The 21,133-nt window shown below is 35.9% G+C and overlaps 1 protein-coding gene across 2 annotated transcripts in view; it reads left to right on the top strand.

The window, feature by feature from the left end:
* The window catches only part of LOC149805244 (mitochondrial genome maintenance exonuclease 1-like), a 42,981-nt gene that overhangs the window by 1,470 nt on the left and 20,378 nt on the right, over positions 1-21,133 (top strand). For both annotated transcript variants that reach the window (XM_089948819.1, XM_089948825.1), the window contains exons 2-3: positions 9,865-10,524; positions 19,816-20,023. In XM_089948819.1, the coding sequence (XP_089804945.1) occupies positions 9,954-10,524; positions 19,816-20,023 (779 nt within the window). In that variant the 5' untranslated portion in view covers positions 9,865-9,953. The remainder of the gene's footprint in view (positions 1-9,864; positions 10,525-19,815; positions 20,024-21,133) is intronic.

Below are 21,133 nucleotides of genomic sequence, written 5' to 3'. Positions count from 1 at the left end.
AAGAATTTAGAAAATGAGTATATTAATCGCGTTTTGGAAATTATTGCATTTTTTAAATGTGATGGGATGTTTGTTGAACACAGCAAAACCAAAACTTGGCACTACAAGACTGAGTCTTAATTTTTAGATATTATGCCTTTCTGAACATGGCAAAAACAGCTTAGTGGCCAAGACTAGACCAGGGTGTGTTTATATCTTGAGTGTTCTTACGGTAATCAAGTAGTCATTTAAAATGTGCATGGAACATCATCCTGAACAAATAAATTTATTTTGATCAAACATGAATTGTGCTTACTGTAGAAGTATATATGAACAAAAACAAGTCTTGAGGGCTTAGGCTACTCTCTATGACCTGCATAGCCTAACAGCCCAACAGTGGGTCTTGATTAACAATATTGTTGACACGTTAGGCCCTTCTTGAACATTACCAAGGGAGTAAGTGGTAGCCAAACATCAGTATCCATCATTCTTCCTATGCTGAAAATGTTCCAGATGTTGCTGGCTCTAGAGCTTGAAGCAAGTCAAGGTATCCAGACAATGCGCTGTGATATGTTGACGTCACTAAATGTTTTCCTGACGTTGCCAGCAACGAGAAACTAGTCTTAGCCACCATCTTGGATCCACAATTCAAACATCGCCTATTCAGCGAAGAATTGCTTTTGACCAGATCCAAAAAATGGCTTACAGCAGAATGCATCATAGTTGTGTCAGCTGACAAGCAAGAGGAATCCCCAACCAAAAAAAGAAAAACTGAAACTGAAACAAGTGCAACTGGACCATCAACATCACATCTCTGGGATTTGTTTTCTGTCCATACCATCAATGAAACAACCCACATGGATGTTGCCGTTGATGTGATGGTTGAATTGTATCTAGCCAGCCCTCTTTTGCAACGAGAAGATATATATGGCTGGTGGTACACTCACAAGTTTCACTTCCCCTTCTTGGCCAAATTAGCTAGACGCTATTTGTCTGCACCAGCTTCAGGCATTCCAATTTTTTCGGATTGTCTTGGATCATTACTTGGCAAGAAGAGAGAAATGTTACTGTTGCTTAAATACAGTCTACCTCAACTAGGCTTTCAGTATTAGCTGCAGCCAATGTACAGTGACATCTAACTTTAGTCTGAAAGCATACATATTATTAATTTTAATTATTATTGGGCTATCGTTAATAACATTTTTTAATTAGCATTTATTGAAATCTAGTAATGGCGACCTGCATCATTGAACGCAAGTTAAAAGACTAGCTTAATACATTTTCATTCATTGATATCTTGAATTGGCAAACCATAAGTTTTATCAGTGTTAGTTTTAAAGTTTTTCACGTTTTATGTTTGTGTGATCATTGTTTTCTATAAATAGCAATGTACTTCTTATCTGGTTTCTGTTTGTTTTTATACAGAAGTTCAAATTCACTTGCTGCATAAACAACCTTGTTATAACTCGCATGGCAAAATGCCTGCTTGCATTACACTAATATGTTTTTGTTTCTGAGCCAGTCATTGTTATAAAACAAATAATAATGAAATAATCGGTCTCATAATGGGTATTGGCAGTTTTAGTAATCGGCTATACGCAGTATCAGCATAATCAGCAAAAAATGACATCGGTACAGCTTTAGTCATTACAAGTCCAGTGTACCTGTTGCAAGGACAAAAAATGATGGAATGCAAGTCAACCCGCCTTTAAGCAGTATTTGGAAATTAAATTTAAAAAGAGACGGTATAACAAACCTAATTAAAATAAAGACAATTTAAAAGTTGAGTAAAATTTTTCATTTCATTGCTCAAAGAATTAGCTCTGCAGGATCTTGTGCTACAAAACTATATATCCCTATAAGGGTTAAGATCAACTGAATAAATAAGAATATATTAAGAAGTAACGATATTTATTTGTTCAGGATACCTCTATCTGAACAAGCAGACTATGGCATTGATGGATGTTAAAACCCCAACACAGCATTATGGAATGGATGAGAAAGTACTGATTCAAGAAAGTGAAACTTTGACAAAGCATTATGTTGGTGAAAACTTTTATTTTGTTGCAGAAGTATCCAAAAGATAATAGTTGTTAGCTGTGGAAAATTGTATAACAACTATAAAGAACTGTTTCCCAAATTGTTCAAGCCAGCTAAACTTGCAATGTATATACCCTTATAGAGAGCAGATTGTGAAAGGGGTGTGTGTGCTCAGAACAGAGCAGTATTCATGTACAGATAAAGAATAGATTAAGCTCAGAAACAATCGGCAAATTAATGCTTATACAGCTAGGTGTGACATCCTTTAAAGATTTAGATTTCGTTTGAGCTTTAACAGTGTAGCCAGAACAAAGACATATTGAAGTGTTGGGTTAATATTGAACTTTGTCCATTTCCTCCTTCCTCTGCTGTTTTGAGTACTCCCCACTTATTTTGGTGAACAGTGGGGAGCTCACCTCATTAGATAAATCCCAGGCAGCATCTCTGCATGCATTCAGTGGGAAAGGATGTTGGCAGTCAAAGATTTTCATAGAAAGCTACAAACACTGGCACAGTTCAACTTGCATAAGTAGCTCACATAATCACGTTTCTTAGTTGGCATTAAGAGTGAAATGGTATACCTCTGTCACATATCAATATGATTTGCAATCACAGCCTACTGTATTATACACTATCAGTAACTGTAAATCAATCAACTTATGGTCACTTCACTTTTAGAAAGTCTAATTGGTAGGGTGCTACCATTTAACATTGTTGGCATAATGGTTATATTTCTTCTCTAGGGAGATACAGATGTATCTCTTACTTGATAAATAAAGAATACTTCCAAACATACCATCTGATAAGTGTTTTATTTAACCTTTTAAGCCATTTCAGGCTGCTTCATTAGATATGTGCAGGACTTGTCTTGGTCACCGTGCCCCTTGTTCTGTAGTGCATAAACGCTTTTAAAATGTCTTATGGCCAATTTAATGTCTTATAAATTTGGAATGAGCATTTAAATTCTTTACTTTTGCATGAAATTTCAATGCTGCTATATATCTATTCTGTACGTGTAGTGTCGTGCAGTGAATTAGCTACACTTCTGATTGTTGGTTCTCGTTTTACTCTGGATGCATGCAAGCAATTACCACCAATCAGTATTGAATGTAGCCCATTTCACTGAGTGACATACAGGCAGTGCTGCATTCTTCATTCAACCCAAATAGACGAGATGCACAGCAACAGAAAAACTTCCCATAAGTTTGTTTATAAAATCATCAGAAGAGTGCTTAGATCGTGCAACATATCTTTACATTGATAATGTTATCAATGGCTGAGTATGCTGTGCATGCATGTCCGCTATTACTGTCTCTGACGAATTATCAATTTAAAATTAAAAAGGCACATAGTAATCGTTTACAACTGCTGAAGGTTAAAGTAGCTTGTATAGGGTAAGTAGTGTTTTGCATTGATCCTTTGCCTCCTGTATTCATATTAATATGGGAAAAGTATTCATTAATCATTAGAGATGTCGGAAACACTTAATTACGCGTATTTGGATGCCATATTTTTATGTGGGATGCAGAAAATCACTGAGGTGGGAGTCCTCCAAACGCATGTAACAGGTGCGGCAAAATTCAAAGACTTGCCAGTCCTGCTTCAGCCACCTGCTTTGTTGGAAAATGTGTTGATCAGTTAGCTGTGCTCATATTTACAATGACAGAATTCAGTAGCCCAAAGACCCCTTGATGTACATATTGCCATTATAAGAGTACATCAAAAGATCATGATGCAGTAGCTGGGCAGCAAGTTTAAAAAGTCACAAGCATTATGTGTTGATAGCTGATTGACCATTAACCCTTTTCCGAGTAAGGTAGCAACTATCAATTTCCTGTATTATATCCTTTGATGATAAAACATATAAACATGTGTTTTAAGATCAGAATCGGTGATCTGGATATTTATTAACTGCCTCTTGTACACTATTTTCATAAAATTACTTTGAAACTGTAAGTGAACCAGTAGGCCTAACGGGAAATAATGGCGGACTTCGCTAAGTCTGGGATGTACCAGTTTATTAGATTGTGTTTTCTTAAATCATCGGGCAAATATATTCAGAAAAAATATACAGATCATTGAAACCAAAGCCTAGGTATTATTTTATTAAAGGTTTAACTTTAAAATGCAAATTATGTAGGTCAGAAACTTATGGGACAATGCTATGTTGTGGAATTTGCAAGATGCGCTTTAAGGTCTAAGCATTTTCTGACTTGACACGTATTTGCGAAGATACGGGGAAAAACAGCAAATCAGATACTATTTATTTGCCTTAAATTACAATTATGTATACAAATAAATAAACCATAAATTTGCGATCCTGTCAATGGAATGTTGTAATGAAGCTATATTATAGTGAGTGATTACATTACCAAAACCTCTCCATCTAAAAATAGATGCATTCACATCTGTTGATTCTGTTGGAAAGAAGGGACTGCAACTTTTGATGGTGGGACTCCTAGTTTTAAAATCCTAGCGAGACCTCTGATCATTTCACCCCTGGTTGGCATGGTTGTTCAAAAGTTGCTTCAGCTAGCACGTGCAGATTGTTTTTGCAAAGGAGAAAATTTAAGGTTTGATGACAACATGGAAGTATAATTGATGACAACAGTGTAAAACTCTACATACATCAAACTTATATGCATTAAGGTCTTTTGATAAGGAAAGTATAAGCACCTAAAAAAAAGTAAAGCAAGTGAGTAAAGGATGTAAATAATAGTGGTAAGGATGTCACTTGTTTTGAGTACTAATGTTTATTACTTTGCTGAATAAAATGTGGGCTTAAAAAGTGTCTCCATTGGTATTATTAGCAGGACAAGCCCTTGAAGATACACAGATGTTTTACAGTTATCACGTTTTCATGTGTATTATTACTTATGTTTTACAATTTGAAGAAAAAAAATAAACACCAGTTTCTTGAAACGTAAAATATGTTATATGTTAAAATGTGTAAAACTAAGTTTTTAAACTACTGAAGTCTAGTAATTATGTGTTTTACAAACACAAAATTAGTAATGAAAACTATTTTTGTTTGTAAAAAATTTAACACTGACTGAAAAAGTAACAGTCCTAACAAAAATCATATTTTAAAAAAATGTGAAAAATGACTAATGGCTTGAAACTCAAGCAAGGTGACATACATGTGCATACAGACATGCAGACCAAATTTGATTTGAGCGCTTCAGGCTTTTGACATGTGCTAGTTTCTTGTTCAAAAGTCGGGGGAAAAAAGTATTTAATTTTTTTCTTCTTCAAATTATGCATTTGTTGTAAAATCCTGAAAATCGGGTAATTTACATATAATACAAATACACCTGCCAAATTTCATGTCTGAATCATCACTTTTGCTTAATCATGAGGTCATTAACATGTATAAAATTATATCTTTACCCCAGGTAGCTTTTGCTAAATCATGAGGTCATTAACATGTATAAAATTATATCTTTACCCCAGGTAGCTTTTGCGTAATCATGAGGTCATTAACATGTATAAAATTATATATTTACCCCAGGTAGCTTTTGCTAAATCGTGAGGTCATTAACATGTATAAAATTATATCTTTACCCCAGGTAGCTTTTGCTAAATCGTGAGGTCATTAACATGTATAAAATTATATCTTTACCCCAGGTAGCTTTTGCTAAATCGTGAGGTCATTAACATGTATAAAATTATATCTTTACCCCAGGTAGCTTTTGCTAAATCGTGAGGTCATTAACATGTATAAAATTATATCTTTACCCCAGGTAGCTTTTGCTAAATCGTGAGGTCATTAACATGTATAAAATTATATCTTTACCCCAGGTAGCTTTTGCTAAATCATGAGGTCATTAACATGTATAAAATTATATCTTTACCCCAGGTAGCTTTTGCTAAATCATGAGGTCATTAACATGTATAAAATTATATCTTTACCCCAGGTAGCTTTTTCTTAATCATGAGGTCATTAACATGTATAAAATTATATCTTTACCCCAGGTAGCTTTTGCTTAATCATGAGGTCATTAACATGTATAAGATTATATATTTACCCCAGGTAGCTTTTGCTTAATCATGAGGTCATTAACATGTATAAAATTATATCTTTACCCCAGGTAGCTTTTGCGTAATCATGAGGTCATTAACATGTATAAAATTATATCTTTACCCCAGGTAGCTTTTGCTAAATCATGAGGTCATTAACATGTATAAAATTATATCTTTACCCCAGGTAGCTTTTGCTTAATCATGAGGTCATTAACATGTATAAAATTATATCTTTACCCCAGGTAGCTTTTGCTTAATCATGAGGTCATTAACATGTATAAAATTATATCTTTACCCCAGGTAGCTTTTGCTTAATCATGAGGTCATTAACATGTATAAAATTATATCTTTACCCCAGGTAGCTTTTGCTTAATCATGAGGTCATTAACATGTATAAAATTATATCTTTACCCCAGGTAGCTTTTGCTTAATCATGAGATCATTAACATGTATAAAATTATATCTTTACCCCAGGTAGCTTTTGCTTAATCATGAGGTCATTAACATGTATAAAATTATATCTTTACCCCAGGTAGCTTTTGCTTAATCATGAGGTCATTAACATGTATAAAATTATATCTTTACCCCAGGTAGCTTTTGCTTAATCATGAGGTCATTAACATGTATAAAATTATATCTTTACCCCAGGTAGCTTTTGCGTAATCATGAGGTCATTAACATGTATAAAATCATATCTTTACCCCAGGTAGCTTTTGCTAAATCATGAGGTCATTAACATGTATAAAATCATATCTTTACCCCAGGTAGCTTTTGCTTAATCATGAGGTCATTAACATGTATAAAATCATATCTTTACCCCAGGTAGCTTTTGCTTAATCATGAGGTCATTAACATGTATAAAATCATATCTTTACCCCAGGTAGCTTTTGCGTAATCATGAGGTCATTAACATGTATAAAATTATATCTTTACCCCAGGTAGCTTTTGCTAAATCGTGAGGTCATTAACATGTATAAAATTATATCTTTACCCCAGGTAGCTTTTGCTAAATCGTGAGGTCATTAACATGTATAAAATTATATCTTTACCCCAGGTAGCTTTTGCATAATCATGAGGTCATTAACATGTATAAAATTATATCTTTACCCCAGGTAGCTTTTGCTAAATCGTGAGGTCATTAACATGTATAAAATTATATCTTTACCCCAGGTAGCTTTTGCTTAATCATGAGGTCATTAACATGTATAAAATCATATCTTTACCCCAGGTAGCTTTTGCTTAATCATGAGGTCATTAACATGTATAAAATCATATCTTTACCCCAGGTAGCTTTTGCGTAATCATGAGGTCATTAACATGTATAAAATTATATCTTTACCCCAGGTAGCTTTTGCTAAATCGTGAGGTCATTAACATGTATAAAATTATATCTTTACCCCAGGTAGCTTTTGCTAAATCGTGAGGTCATTAACATGTATAAAATTATATCTTTACCCCAGGTAGCTTTTGCGTAATCATGAGGTCATTAACATGTATAAAATTATATCTTTACCCCAGGTAGCTTTTGCTAAATCGTGAGGTCATTAACATGTATAAAATTATATCTTTACCCCAGGTAGCTTTTGCTAAATCGTGAGGTCATTAACATGTATAAAATTATATCTTTACCCCAGGTAGCTTTTGCGTAATCATGAGGTCATTAACATGTATAAAATTATATCTTTACCCCAGGTAGCTTTTGCTAAATCATGAGGTCATTAACATGTATAAAATTATATCTTTACCCCAGGTAGCTTTTGCTAAATCGTGAGGTCATTAACATGTATAAAATTATATCTTTACCCCAGGTAGCTTTTGCTAAATCGTGAGGTCATTAACATGTATAAAATTATATCTTTACCCCAGGTAGCTTTTGCTAAATCGTGAGGTCATTAACATGTATAAAATTATATCTTTACCCCAGGTAGCTTTTGCTAAATCGTGAGGTCATTAACATGTATAAAATTATATCTTTACCCCAGGTAGCTTTTGCTAAATCGTGAGGTCATTAACATGTATAAAATTATATCTTTACCCCAGGTAGCTTTTGCTAAATCGTGAGGTCATTAACATGTATAAAATTATATCTTTACCCCAGGTAGCTTTTGCTAAATCGTGAGGTCATTAACATGTATAAAATTATATCTTTACCCCAGGTAGCTTTTGCTAAATCGTGAGGTCATTAACATGTATAAAATTATATCTTTACCCCAGGTAGCTTTTGCGTAATCATGAGGTCATTAACATGTATAAAATTATATCTTTACCCCAGGTAGCTTTTGCTAAATCATGAGGTCATTAACATGTATAAAATTATATCTTTACCCCAGGTAGCTTTTGCTAAATCGTGAGGTCATTAACATGTATAAAATTATATCTTTACCCCAGGTAGCTTTTGCTAAATCGTGAGGTCATTAACATGTATAAAATTATATCTTTACCCCAGGTAGCTTTTGCTAAATCGTGAGGTCATTAACATGTATAAAATTATATCTTTACCCCAGGTAGCTTTTGCTAAATCATGAGGTCATTAACATGTATAAAATTATATCTTTACCCCAGGTAGCCTTTGTTTAATCAGGCAAACAAAGTTTATGTCAAGTCCACATCCATAAAGTTCAAACAAAACAAAATAATTGCTGTAATTGCCTGAAAATATTGCTTTATTATGTTATAAAGGTTGGGTTTTTTTAAATTAAAAAAAGTCAAGTTATAAAATAAATGAGTCTGCTAGTACTAATGAATAGTATCTTATAGGCTGGATGTAATAGTCTTCTTTGCAGGCCATGATTTCGATCATTGACCTTTAGAGTCACAAAATAAGTAGATCTTTTGTATGTGTTCCTTGGTGTAAACCATCTACAAAGTTGGGTTGAGGAATTTAATCTAGAACAAAGGATATTGTAAGGAATCCATTCTTAGCTCTACTGGTCATTGACCAGATGGATCTGTTGTCCTTCTTTATTAGTTATTGCTACTCCTTAACTACATGGAGAATTGCCATGAAACTACCTTAATTCGATATTCTGGTTGGTCCTGAACAAAAATGGTGGTGCTCAAATATCGATTAGGGCCACCACAATGGTTATAATGAAATATTGCTATATGGATGAGCACATCAACATTGGGTTTAGTTGATTCAAGAAGAAAATGGTACTAATGTGACATCCAATATTGCTAGGCATGGTAGCCATCTTGAAAGTCTTGATATAGTTCCTCTTGAATGGAAATACTATTGACGAGGTTTTCACCTTAAGACTTTCGATAATGTCTAGTTAGTCCTAAAATGAAAATGGTGCCAATCTGACCACTAATAAGGCTGCCTTGGTGGTCATCTAGAAAACCTTTTTATCATTAATCCACCAGAATGGATGATTATATTAAATGGGGGGTAACAGGAAGACTTCTTATGATGTATCTAGTCAGTCCTTAATTAAATTTGTGCTGATCTGACATCCAAAATGGTCATCGTGGAAGCCATCTTGAAAATCTTGTTAGTACATTTCTTAATCAAGAAAGTCAGATCAACATGGGGGTTTTCATCCAAAGATTTATATAGTTTGACCTGGTGCTGATCTTAAATCTAATATGATGATGACCATCTTGATCCTCTTTTTGCTGCTGCTATCCTAGATACAGTATTTGTGCAAAACATGTTAATTAAACCTTTTGTATTGACATTAAGACTACTGTTTCATAATCAGCTATATCATTTGTTTTTCACTGTAGAAAATAGAAAAAAGGATATACCTTAGGTTCTTTTAAAATCTTTAATGCTAATTAAATTTCCTTATGCATTAAAGTTTTAACATTTTCTTTCAGGTTGCATCTGGGATGTATCAAAGATTTTTGAAATTTTAAGGTGCTGGTAATCACAGAATTACATAAAGATTTGCATACATTCCTAGATCATGTCAAAAGTCACTAAGGTATCATCCCACTTGCTGTATGTATTTTCTGCGACAACGTCGAGGACATATGCCACCAAGTCGGAGAAAGCTAAAATTGTTTTGAAATGGAATCAAGAAAATTTGCAACTTTTTGGTCCTATTGTGAAGAAGCAAACTGTGAGAAAGTCAAAGGATATGATCGTAACTTCTGAGCAAGAGATACAAAATAAAGAAGAAAACAATGCAGGTTCTTCAGCTAATAACCAAAATGGTACAAGTAGTAGAATGACAAATAAATTAGAAACAACTACTGAGCTACAGATAAATAAAAATGTGACATGTACAGAAAACACAGCAGTTGACCCTTTGAAGATCGTATCCAAAAGTCCCTTATTTCCAGAAGCTGAAATTGACCCAGCTCAGCATCAGCTGTTGAAAGATTATGTGGAGAAATTGTCATTGACATCTCTTCCTGCTGTCAATCTGATTTTAAACAGGACTCAGTCATGGGAGAATGCTGTAGCCCTTGAAAGGTGGAAAAAGAAGATGATTCAGGAGATGGGAGAGGAAAGATTCCAAAAATATCAACAAGGTTATCAATATGTATTAATTAAATTCCTATGCTACTGTATGCACAAAATGTAATGACTCTTTTTCACTTATGCACATATTCTTTCCACTAATTTCATTGTGCATTTTATAATAACTAGATGTCACAATACAGATGTACCAGTAATCAAGCCCATGAAAGACATGCTTAGAATGATATTGAAAGGTGTTATGGGTAAAATACATCTTTCCCTCGATAACTTGTGCACCGTGGGGTCCAAAAACAGACTGCAGTACAAGCGAGGCATGAGTTACTGTAGGAATTAAGAGAGGGTTCCAATCCAGCTAGACATCAACAATGAGAAGACAATTGGCATGGGGACAGTTTATGGGTTAATACTCATTTTATAACCATGTTGTGAATATTTGTCACTGTAAAGCTTTTTCTAATGAAGTTATTCTATTTTCTGCTAGAATTACCTATATTTGAAAGATTACCAACCTCACAAAGATATTGGACAATATAGATACAAGATTTCAACATACATCATTATGTGTACCTGTAAAAACATTGTGTATTGCATACGTGCTTTTTGTATTTGGATTTGGATACATTTAGGTGTTCTATATTCACATCAAAACAATAGTTCCTTTTTTCATATGACATTTATTTTGTGAAACAGTGATTGTCAGCATTTAAATTTGGTTTGTTTATTGTTAATGATGCCATGATTTCATTGCAAGTGGAAATGCTGATCATACTTGAGGAAAACCTCTGAATGTCCGTTTGGGAATTTTAAGTTTACTACAAACTTTTAAACTTGCTTCTCCATAAAGAAATGTATCTGTGAAACAAAGTTTTTCATTAACTAAGCATGCCTTTTGCTTGCCACATTTGCTCTCCTGGATCACATTTGTGAATTGATAGGATAAACCACAGATTAATATTAGATATTGCAACAATACAGCAAGCACTCATGCAAATAAGAGATCAAAGTACAGTACTTACATAGGTTCTCTCAAAAATACTCAGGGACACGGTTGTGATTTTCAGATTTAAATGCAAAAGGACATACCTCATTTAAATGATTACTTCCAACCAAATTAAAAGATAAAGCCAAAACAGGAATTTCACTTAACCAAGCTTATAAAACTGGTATTTATTTCTTAAAGTGCTGCCACCAGTAGGTTTTATGTACCAGTTTTGATTGTAATTTTATTCATGTTGAACAAATAGGGGCCAATTCCATGGATATTTTTTAGTTTAAATATCTGGATCCATGTCTGCCACCTGCATTGTAAGCAGGTTCAAGAAATTTCGAGGTGCGAATTATCACAGGAGAGATGTATTTGGACTGATCATCTTTTCAACACTACTGATATTTGAAACTATAAACAATGGCTTTCCATTTAGTACATACACAGAAATTATCAACATTTTCTGCCCTCCACTGCTCCCTAGTTTCATGCTCTCCCACCCACCATCAACTTGATTGTTACCAGAGGGTCCCAAACACTGAACTTATTGGCATTTCCAATCAAACAGGAGTTTCTTTAATAACACATACAATTTTTGCAGGTGCAAGTCTGTTTTGAAGCAACAGATGTGAGTTTCATGTCTTTGAACAAATGTGTACAAGAGTTCATCTCTTTTACTTTTTCAAATTTTTTTGGGAAATATTAAAACTAGACATTGCAAATATTGCATACAGATGACAGTTTTGACCGCAGTGGACTGTTCTGGAAACAAGAAAAGTATGGTGAGCAGTCTCTAAGCATGTTTACATTGAGAGTTTCCATTTGCTTTTGAAACACCAAGTTAACAGTGTTAGGGACACCCTGGTGACAGGCTAGAAATTATAAAATGAAGCTTTTCATTTTTAAAATCAGTTGGGGTACAAACAAATGGGAAGGTGGGCAAATTCTGTAGGTTGTTTGTTGTTGGCTAGGGCATATAGGTTCTACTTGTATTAGCTATAATGTAGTGTGTTATAATATGTATACATACTGCATGGTCTTACCTACCCCCATATGCACACAAATGCAAACTTGACCCACCCAACCCCGTTGCATAAATGTTAAACTGGTGGCCTCATACTTCCATGCTCATTGTGGCAAATCCCGACACCTTAGATACGCCTTCCATAAGACAGCATATTTTGTGATAATGTCTGTCCCTCTGTCTGTTCCTTGTTTTGATTCTGCACAAAAAGTATAGTTCTCCACCTGGTATCATTACCAAACCTTGTGCTTTCGGTAAGGAAAAGGACCGTCTGTTTCATTGTTAAAGAGTCAGTAGTATAGGTTACTGTCTCTGAAAGAAGAAAAATGGTTTCTCTGTTGAATCCATTGCCTGATCAGATTTATGTTAGGAAATAAGTTCCACTACTTGAAAATCTGTACGTTTGGTATTTACCATCTATATATGTCATATAAAGAAAGGGAAGAAACTCTTATTTATTATTTCTCTTTGCTACTCATTAGATGATACCCATCACTTGGATGTGTACCAATTTCACTTGTTAACATTTACCAGAAGTTTTCATTGATCGCTATTTCACCAGACTGTTTATTTACATTATAATGACAACTATTTATCCTAAAAACTTACATAATATATGATATCTTTAAACAGAGGTCTCGCTAGGATTTTAAAACTGGGTCTTTCTGCCTCTGAATTCAATCACTAAATATCAGTATATTTTCTCACTCGGCCGCCAAGTCAAAGCCTTTGAACTAGCCGCCTAGATGTTGTGTCATGTTCTTTTTTTTTTTTAATGTACTCTTATGAAATAGCAACAGTACATCAAAGAGTCTTTCAGTCACTGAATTCTGTCATTGTAAATATCAGCACAGTAAACTGATCAACACATTTTCCCACAAAGCAGGTGGCTGAAACAGGACCGGCAAATCTTTGAATTTTCCCGCGCACCTATTACATGCGTACGGAGGACTCCAGCCTCAGTGATTTTCTGCGTCCCAGATCAAAAATTGGCGTCCAAATACGCGTAATTAAGCGTTTTCGAGATCTCTGAAATTAATTCTTTTCTAGAGCTTGCAAATTGCAAAATATGGATTATATTTTTACGGGCATTAATCACCCTTTTCGATGATAAAACGAGCAATGTATCAAGGTTTAATTTATCAATTCTTATCGTGATTTTTTTCATGTTCAGCATATTTTAAAGATATTTTAAATACATTTTGTCTGGAAAAAATCGGGAGCCAAGACGGACACCGCGTTATAAGCGGGTTCGCGAGTTATCCGGGCGCGAGTTATCGAGGGAGCGGTGTACAACCAACATCATCCTGTGTTGCCTATTGATATTCAAGAGAAATTTTTGCATAAAGGACAGGAACATCCTTTTCTTTCTCTGTAGTGAATTTTGAGAAGTTTGGTTTCACCAAATTTCAATATCATACATACATCTCCTACCTGTTTGGTGTGGATTATCAAGGCCACATGATTGATTTCCAGCACATCTTGGTAAGAGTTGCTGCAAATCTTTAGCTTGCTGAATATGGCTGTGGACTTGATTCCTATCAACCAGATTCTACTACATCTTTTGCCTATGGCCTACTGGCCCAGTCATATGCTTTATCAGACATCCAGATCAGGGGTTCCCATCCTTTTATTGCTGTGACACTAAATTGGCCTCCAACAGGATCTCATTACCCTTAGGCTACTTTTCAGTGTTAATAATGTAAATAAAAATATTGTTTTGATGATCCTTCCTGACCACCACTAGCACCACCACCCTGACATGTGTTGCAACCAAAAGTTGAGAACTGCTGAGCTAGATCATTGTGTTATGATTTTAACCAAGAGAAAACAATTTACTGCATCAGTTGCAAGAAAATCTAGGGCTTGTGGCAGGAATTCCTCTGGAAAAAACCTGACCTATTACCATTGACATGGATGCCAGTTTGTATGATTGAAAGCATCAACTGTTGCTTCACTTCAGTATCATCAGCAGCAGTAGGAATCCAGAGGAGTGATCACTCCATAACAACCATATGCAAATGAAGTTTATAGTGGACACTTTCTTTCTGGATAGATCAGCTTTGTAGGAAAGTATATCTTATGTGATAACTCCAAACAGGGAGAAGAAATCACCCAACCTGTGCCTTCTTACCTTGGACTTTATACTCTGGTGTTCCCAGCTAAAGATTATAGTTGAGATGACACATTCCCAGGAAGCAGCTGACTTACTGTCAAGAAGGGGCCAGTGTCGTCACATTTAATGGTCTGTTCATCCATCACTCTTTAGTGGATTTGTACCTTGGGGACATCCAGCAACAGACCTTTTTGTGATGGGTGGAACAAACTGTCCACATTACTGTCTGATCCAGTTCCACATACCTGAGTTGTAAGAATTCTTTCAGTCATTTGGGTTGAGATGTAGTGCTATACATAAGCCTGCCACTGTTCTAACTCAGAAGACAATACAAACAAAAAAGAAAGAACTACAGAGTGCTTTTGATGGCCCGTCTCAGGTGAGACAGATCCTAAGAGATTCTTAATGTAGAATGAAATTTGAACCTTCATTCATAGAGAGAATCTCAGAAGCAAGGTCAGTCACTTTAAAGGCTCATGAAGGAAAGTGGCAGCTACTGGTACATGATAACAGTATCATCCCTTTGAGAGCCTTGATCAACTTTTTTTCTCTGGCTAATAAGGAATACCGTTCTTTTTCCTTGGACTGAGTTCATGTATCAGGTAACTCCACCAAATTTAACCATTGCTGTTGTTACTAAACATATTTTTATCATTATCCTGTTTGTACTGTTTGAGAGGTTTTCTGTCTCTAGTCCTTGCTTAATTGAGTGTTTTGCTGCATTTTTCTTGTAACAGTGAAGGGTATTTGCACCATGCTTTGGTGAAGCAGTGCTTTTCAGAAGTCAAGCTAGACTATAAATAGACATTTTTTGTGTGTTTGCTTTGGTTTTTATTTGAGCTATGTCCTGTATTTCTCAATATGCATATTTACATTTAACATTGGTTTTAAGCAATTCTTTATCTTAAGGTGTAGATTTTATGTGTTGCTTGTATATTATAAACACATTTTATAAGTGTTTGAATGTATATTTATTATTTATATGCCATGTATGCTTTTTTTTAAAACTAGTTTGAAACAACCCATTTACATGAGAGCACATACACAGGTGTCTTGACACCATGGGGTTCACCCTTTCAAACCAGTGTTATTGATGAGTAACCTGCACTTGACAAGTAAATGTTTAGGATGTTAATTCAAAAATTAAATGGTGACCCTCATGTGGCCAAGTGGTCAAAGGTGCTCACCTTTACAGATCACCAACATTTCATATCAGTCCACATGGGTTTGAGTCTTGGGCTGTGCCAACATGGGTATATGAGATGCTTGCCAGCATCTTCTGTAGGCGGTGGTTCTTCCAAGGGTTTTCCTGTGTATTTCCTCTGCCAGATATACTGGCTGCCAAGTATATTATGTCTTGAAAAATGGCTTTAAATACATGACATCAACAACAAAATTAAATGTGATTTGTGTGTGAGTGTGAATTTGGATTTTTAATGTAGCTTTTAACAATTTTTCAGTCGTATCGCTAAGATGTCTGCAGTGTGAAAGTTTATAGTGGTGTCTAGCACTGGGGCATCATTCCATAGACATGTAGCATGATGTCCCACCCAGTCACATTATCCTGATACCAGGCTGACCAATCCTAACACTAACCTCATAATGCTGAGAACTAAGTGAGGCAGCTGTTAGTACCATTTTTGTAAGTCTTTGGTTTGACTCGGCCAGGGTTTGTGCCCCGGACCTCCCGCATCTGAGGCGGATGCTCTAACCACTAGGCCATTGGTTAAGGCAATGAACAAAGCTTGACACCTTCTTTCCCAAGGCCCATGTTCAAAAACTTTGGGACCTGAGGACATTGCAATTGTCTCTAGTTTTCAAAGACTTGTTAGAGCTTACTCACATTCACATCTGCTGTTTCTGCTCTCTGAGATGGTTTGGGAGCTTGCACATAATTTTTATCAGGGCCAAGAGTCCTCCAGGCAGAAGAAGGGATGGTTCATCCCTCCTTCAACCCTCAGGCTGTTTTTCCAGGTATTGGCTGCTCATTTTGGCTTCTTGGGTAGAAAGGTCAGAAGCATCCCTTTCTCCCATCAAGGGTTTCTCTTATAATTTGGCAGCCTCAGTTCCAAGTGATATGTTCTATCTATAGTGCTTATCAGTCCGTGGCAGAAAGGAACCTTCTTTCATAAGAACTGCCATCAGCCAGTTAGTTTAGGGGTACTGCAGCATCTTGGGTTTACTTGAATAACTCCTTATTGGATTACTTTATGAGGCACTTTCACATTACCATTTCATCTTTTTACCTTTGCTCTTGGTGCACAAGAAGTTCCAGTTCAAAGGTGCTTGCCTTTACAAAATCACTCGGGGGCCCCGAGGGGCTGAGTGGTCTAAAGCGCTGTCCGTTACGGATCACTGCCATCTCACCTCTGTCTGCGTGAGTTCGAGTCTAGGATTCACCTAATGTAGGTATGTGAGAAAGCTTGCCAGTAGCTTCTCGTGGGTTGGTGGTTCTTCCCGGGGTTTTCCTGGGTTCTTCCTCCACCATTAATACTGGCAGCCCTGTATAGCCTATCATGTGCTGAAAAATGGCGTTAAACCCAACAACAACAACAACAACAACAAAATCACTCACTCATATCATCGTGGTCTGCACGAGTTCAATATCTCAGCTTGACGTAGGTGGGTATATGAGAAGGCTTGCCATTAGCTTCCTATGGGCAATTAGTTCTCCCCGGAGTCTTCTCAGGGTCTTCCTCCACCAAATATACCAGCCAATTTTTATAGCCTATTATTTGCTGAAAATGGTTTTGAACCCCACAAATGAAACACACGTTTGGTGCACACAGCAAATGTATTCGATGGGTTTTGTTGTGGCAGTGCATTTAGCAAGAAGTTATCTGCTTGCTCAGACTGGTAAAATTTGGCAATGCAGTAGTAAATATGTAGCCAATAATGTACTACTGCTACTAAAAAAATTAGTTTTTTTACTGGTAAAAACTAGTTTTATTTATGTAATACTTTCCTGCTACTATTGCAAATATTCCATTCTCCACCCTGCTGTTTTGTAGTCTTGCATTAGTATAAAAGAGGACATATATTCCAAATGTTGGCTATAGCTGTACAGCCAGACTGGGAGCATGTTCTTTTCAGTTCAAAGCCTCTTGTAATTAATTGGAGGAGGGAAAATTAGCTTGTCCTGGGAACTTGTTATCATGTAAAAGGAAGACAATGCAGAAGCTGCAGATAAGTATTACTGGATCAAAATTAATTTCATGGGGGGGGGTTAAACTGATTTTAATTATGTAATACTTACGTGCAACTGTTACAAAGATTCTGCTTTCCAACCCATTCTGATGTCCTGAACTCTAGGACAAAGGCAAAAAAGGAAAATATTTCATATGTTGGCTTTGACAAACAAGTTGGATTTGCGTCATATTCTTAATAATTCTGATTCCCTTCTCATACTGATTGGAGGAGGAAATTACTAGCTTAGAGTGGGGGATAAAGGAGAGCAATACAATAGTAATGGACAAGTATTAACTGCAGTAGTTTTGCTAATTTATCCCCAAGAACAACAACAAATCCATGTGACAATTGTTCTGGCAGGTGTGTACACTTGATGTATGCTATACTCAGATTCCATGCTGAGGTTTGGGGCTATTCAGGCAAAATAATCTCCCTATACTCAAAGTGCATGATGTTGGGAATTGAGCTATTCGGGTGCAATTATTATCTCCACGTTACCGGTTATTATGCCTACATGTGCAGAGAAGGCAAATGAAAACTAACTTCATCTTTTCTTGAGTTGAGGCCCCCGGTCTTAGGTTATTCACTGTTTTCATATTATAAGTAAACTGTCAACTCGGGTCTTTTTTATCTGTTCAGTGAGCATTGAAAACTGTTGAACATTGTATTTTATGATTTGCATAACTTTTGTTGAATTATGATTCATGTTTGCAATAATTGTTTCCTATTGAAAACTAATGTGAAGTTAAAAAGTTACACATGTAGCTGGAAGAAATGGGTTGAAGTCCATGCAATTCTAATCCAGTTATGAGCAAACTGTCGCCATGGAGGTTTATATGTTGATTGCTAGTCATAGCAACAAAATAAAACATATCTCTTCCTGTAAATATATTAAGAATGGGTGTGTACCTTGATATTGTCCAATTTTACATCACCAAATTTCAAGGTTACTATCTTTTGCAATATGAAAGTCATACAGAAAACTCACTGTAACAAACTAACAAAGTTCTAATACTTTCAGTAAATGTAAAGATAATTTCTCTTCTATTGTATCTTTTGACTCTAGGTTTTGTAGAATGGTTGTTCAAACAACTGTTATAAATATTTTAAATTTTGACGACTGGCTGTTCTATTTTCCCATGACTTGGCCCTGTTTAGGTCTGAAAGAAAAGTCACTCCACCCAAAAAATTAAAAGCTTGAACCTTTATAACACCACAATTCCTTCCTAGTGACAACATAATTAATTGTGCAAAACAGTGGAAACTTTGTCCAGCATAATTTTATCTGTTATTGTCATTTTTGGTTTCTCTTTTGAGTAATGGTGCTTCATTGATAAACATACCGGTTTCTTGTCCTCTGTTGTACCATAGCTATCTGTAGGATTTGGAAAATTGAAATCCAGATGACGAGACATAGCTATCTCTTTATTCGGTAGTGCAGCATTGTTAGCATTAATTCTATATTAAAGATTTTGTTTGTCAGATATTGTGGACTACTTGTTATATATCTGATTTTGGCTTTGTCCACTCCCAAAAAAATTCCTGCGGATACACATGATGGTGGGGTACACCATCACAGAGTTTATATGTTGGATACCACATTCCACACAACCCTTGTAGTGTCTCTTGCTTTATAGAGAGATGTGTTGCTGCAGGTGAACCTGTAGGTAGGTATGGTCCATTACTGTGTTGTGAACTAAATTGGAATATAGCGATAATGATTGAAAATTTAATGAATGAGTTGTTGGGGCAATGTCTTTATATCAGGGATCAACTGCAAGGGACATTTAAGTTTAAAAACTCGGAGCCATAATGTGACCATGTTATATCCAAATTTGTGTTATAAAAATTAGGGTGGGGTTACCTTGTATGTATGGAGTATGTCTAGGTTTATTTGATTTCAATACATAGACTTTATCTCAGTATCTTTGTCCATCTTTATCCATCCTGTCCGATTTCAAATACTTGAAGAAAAAGATGAAATATTTTGTCTTTCAAACTTGACAGTGATCTGCTTTTCATTACAGATACACTATTAAAAGGGATAAATATCCATGACTGCATCAAAAATAAGCTGTTGGGTCAGAGTATAGACTTGATGCCAGAGAATGAAGGTCACTGGAAGAGTGTACAGCATGTGCTGACTGATATAGGACAGGTGGTGGATCAGGAGCGAGAGGTCATCCACCATGAGCTGTTCTACAAGGGAAAATTTGACTGCATAGCAGCTTACAGGTAATGGTTGTATCAGTTTCAGTGACAGGATGAAATTTATGTATGATTTAAGTCAAATGCAAGGTCTTAAATCCACTTAAATTAAAACGTCACAATCTGGATACAACAGTGGATTGCAGAACCATACTTTATCCTCCTTCTGAAATGTGTCACCCATCAACAATAAAGTGGGGACTACGTCTCTCAATTCTGCATGACTATGACCCTCCCTCCCGCGCCCCCCCCCCCCCCCCCCGGAAGCATTAAAAAAACACATTCAGATAAATTGGTTTGAGTTATACATAGGCCCATATGGTTGAGTTTTCTTGGTTGTCTTGGTATTTAATGGCACATTAAGACATAAAAGGTTATCTGATGCTGAGGTCATGAGAAGAACGTGCCTTGCTTAGTAACCTTCTGGCATTAAGTACTGAGCCACTTTGACGCCTTCAAATGGTTCAGATAAACTGAAAATCTGGACAAAGTTTAGATAAAAACATAGGACCTGATTTGTCATTATGAAATGTCATTTTGTTGGGTTGTGACTATCCTGACCTAATGCATTGAATGACAGAGTTTGGTGTCATTGCATATCTGTTGTTGGGATGTGACTATCCTGGTCTAATGCACTGGATGACAGTTTGATATTACTATATGTCTGTTGTTGGGATGTGACTATCCTGGTCTAATGCATTGGATGACAGTTTGATATTACTATATGTCTGTTGTTGGGATGTGACTATCCTGGTCTAATGCACTGGATGACAGTTTGATATTACTATATGTCTATTGTTGGGATGTGACTATCCTGGCCTAATGCATTAGATGACAGTTTGATATTACTATATGTCTGTTGTTGGGCTGTGACTATCCTGGCCTAATGCATTGGATGACAGAGTTTGAAATCTGTTTTATTTGTTGTAATTATCCCTAACAAAATGCATATGCCCAGATCTGCTGGCACATTATAGGATGGTAGATCTGGGTCTGTGCAGTTGTTTCACCAGCATTACCCTCATCAAAATTAATTTTTTTGCTTGCATTTGAACAAATACTCTGTTGTAAAATCAGCTTTTCTGCCAACTGCATAGATCCGGATTTGTCAGTGCCTTATGTGACAGCAGATCAGGG

The sequence above is a fragment of the Sinohyriopsis cumingii genome, chromosome 2 (assembly GCF_028554795.1).
Source record: "Sinohyriopsis cumingii isolate HCF-2022 chromosome 2, ASM2855479v2, whole genome shotgun sequence".
Lineage (NCBI taxonomy): Eukaryota > Metazoa > Mollusca > Bivalvia > Unionida > Unionidae > Sinohyriopsis > Sinohyriopsis cumingii.
Note: the sequence above shows the minus strand (reverse complement) of the source record. Positions and strands in the feature narration are given on the sequence as shown.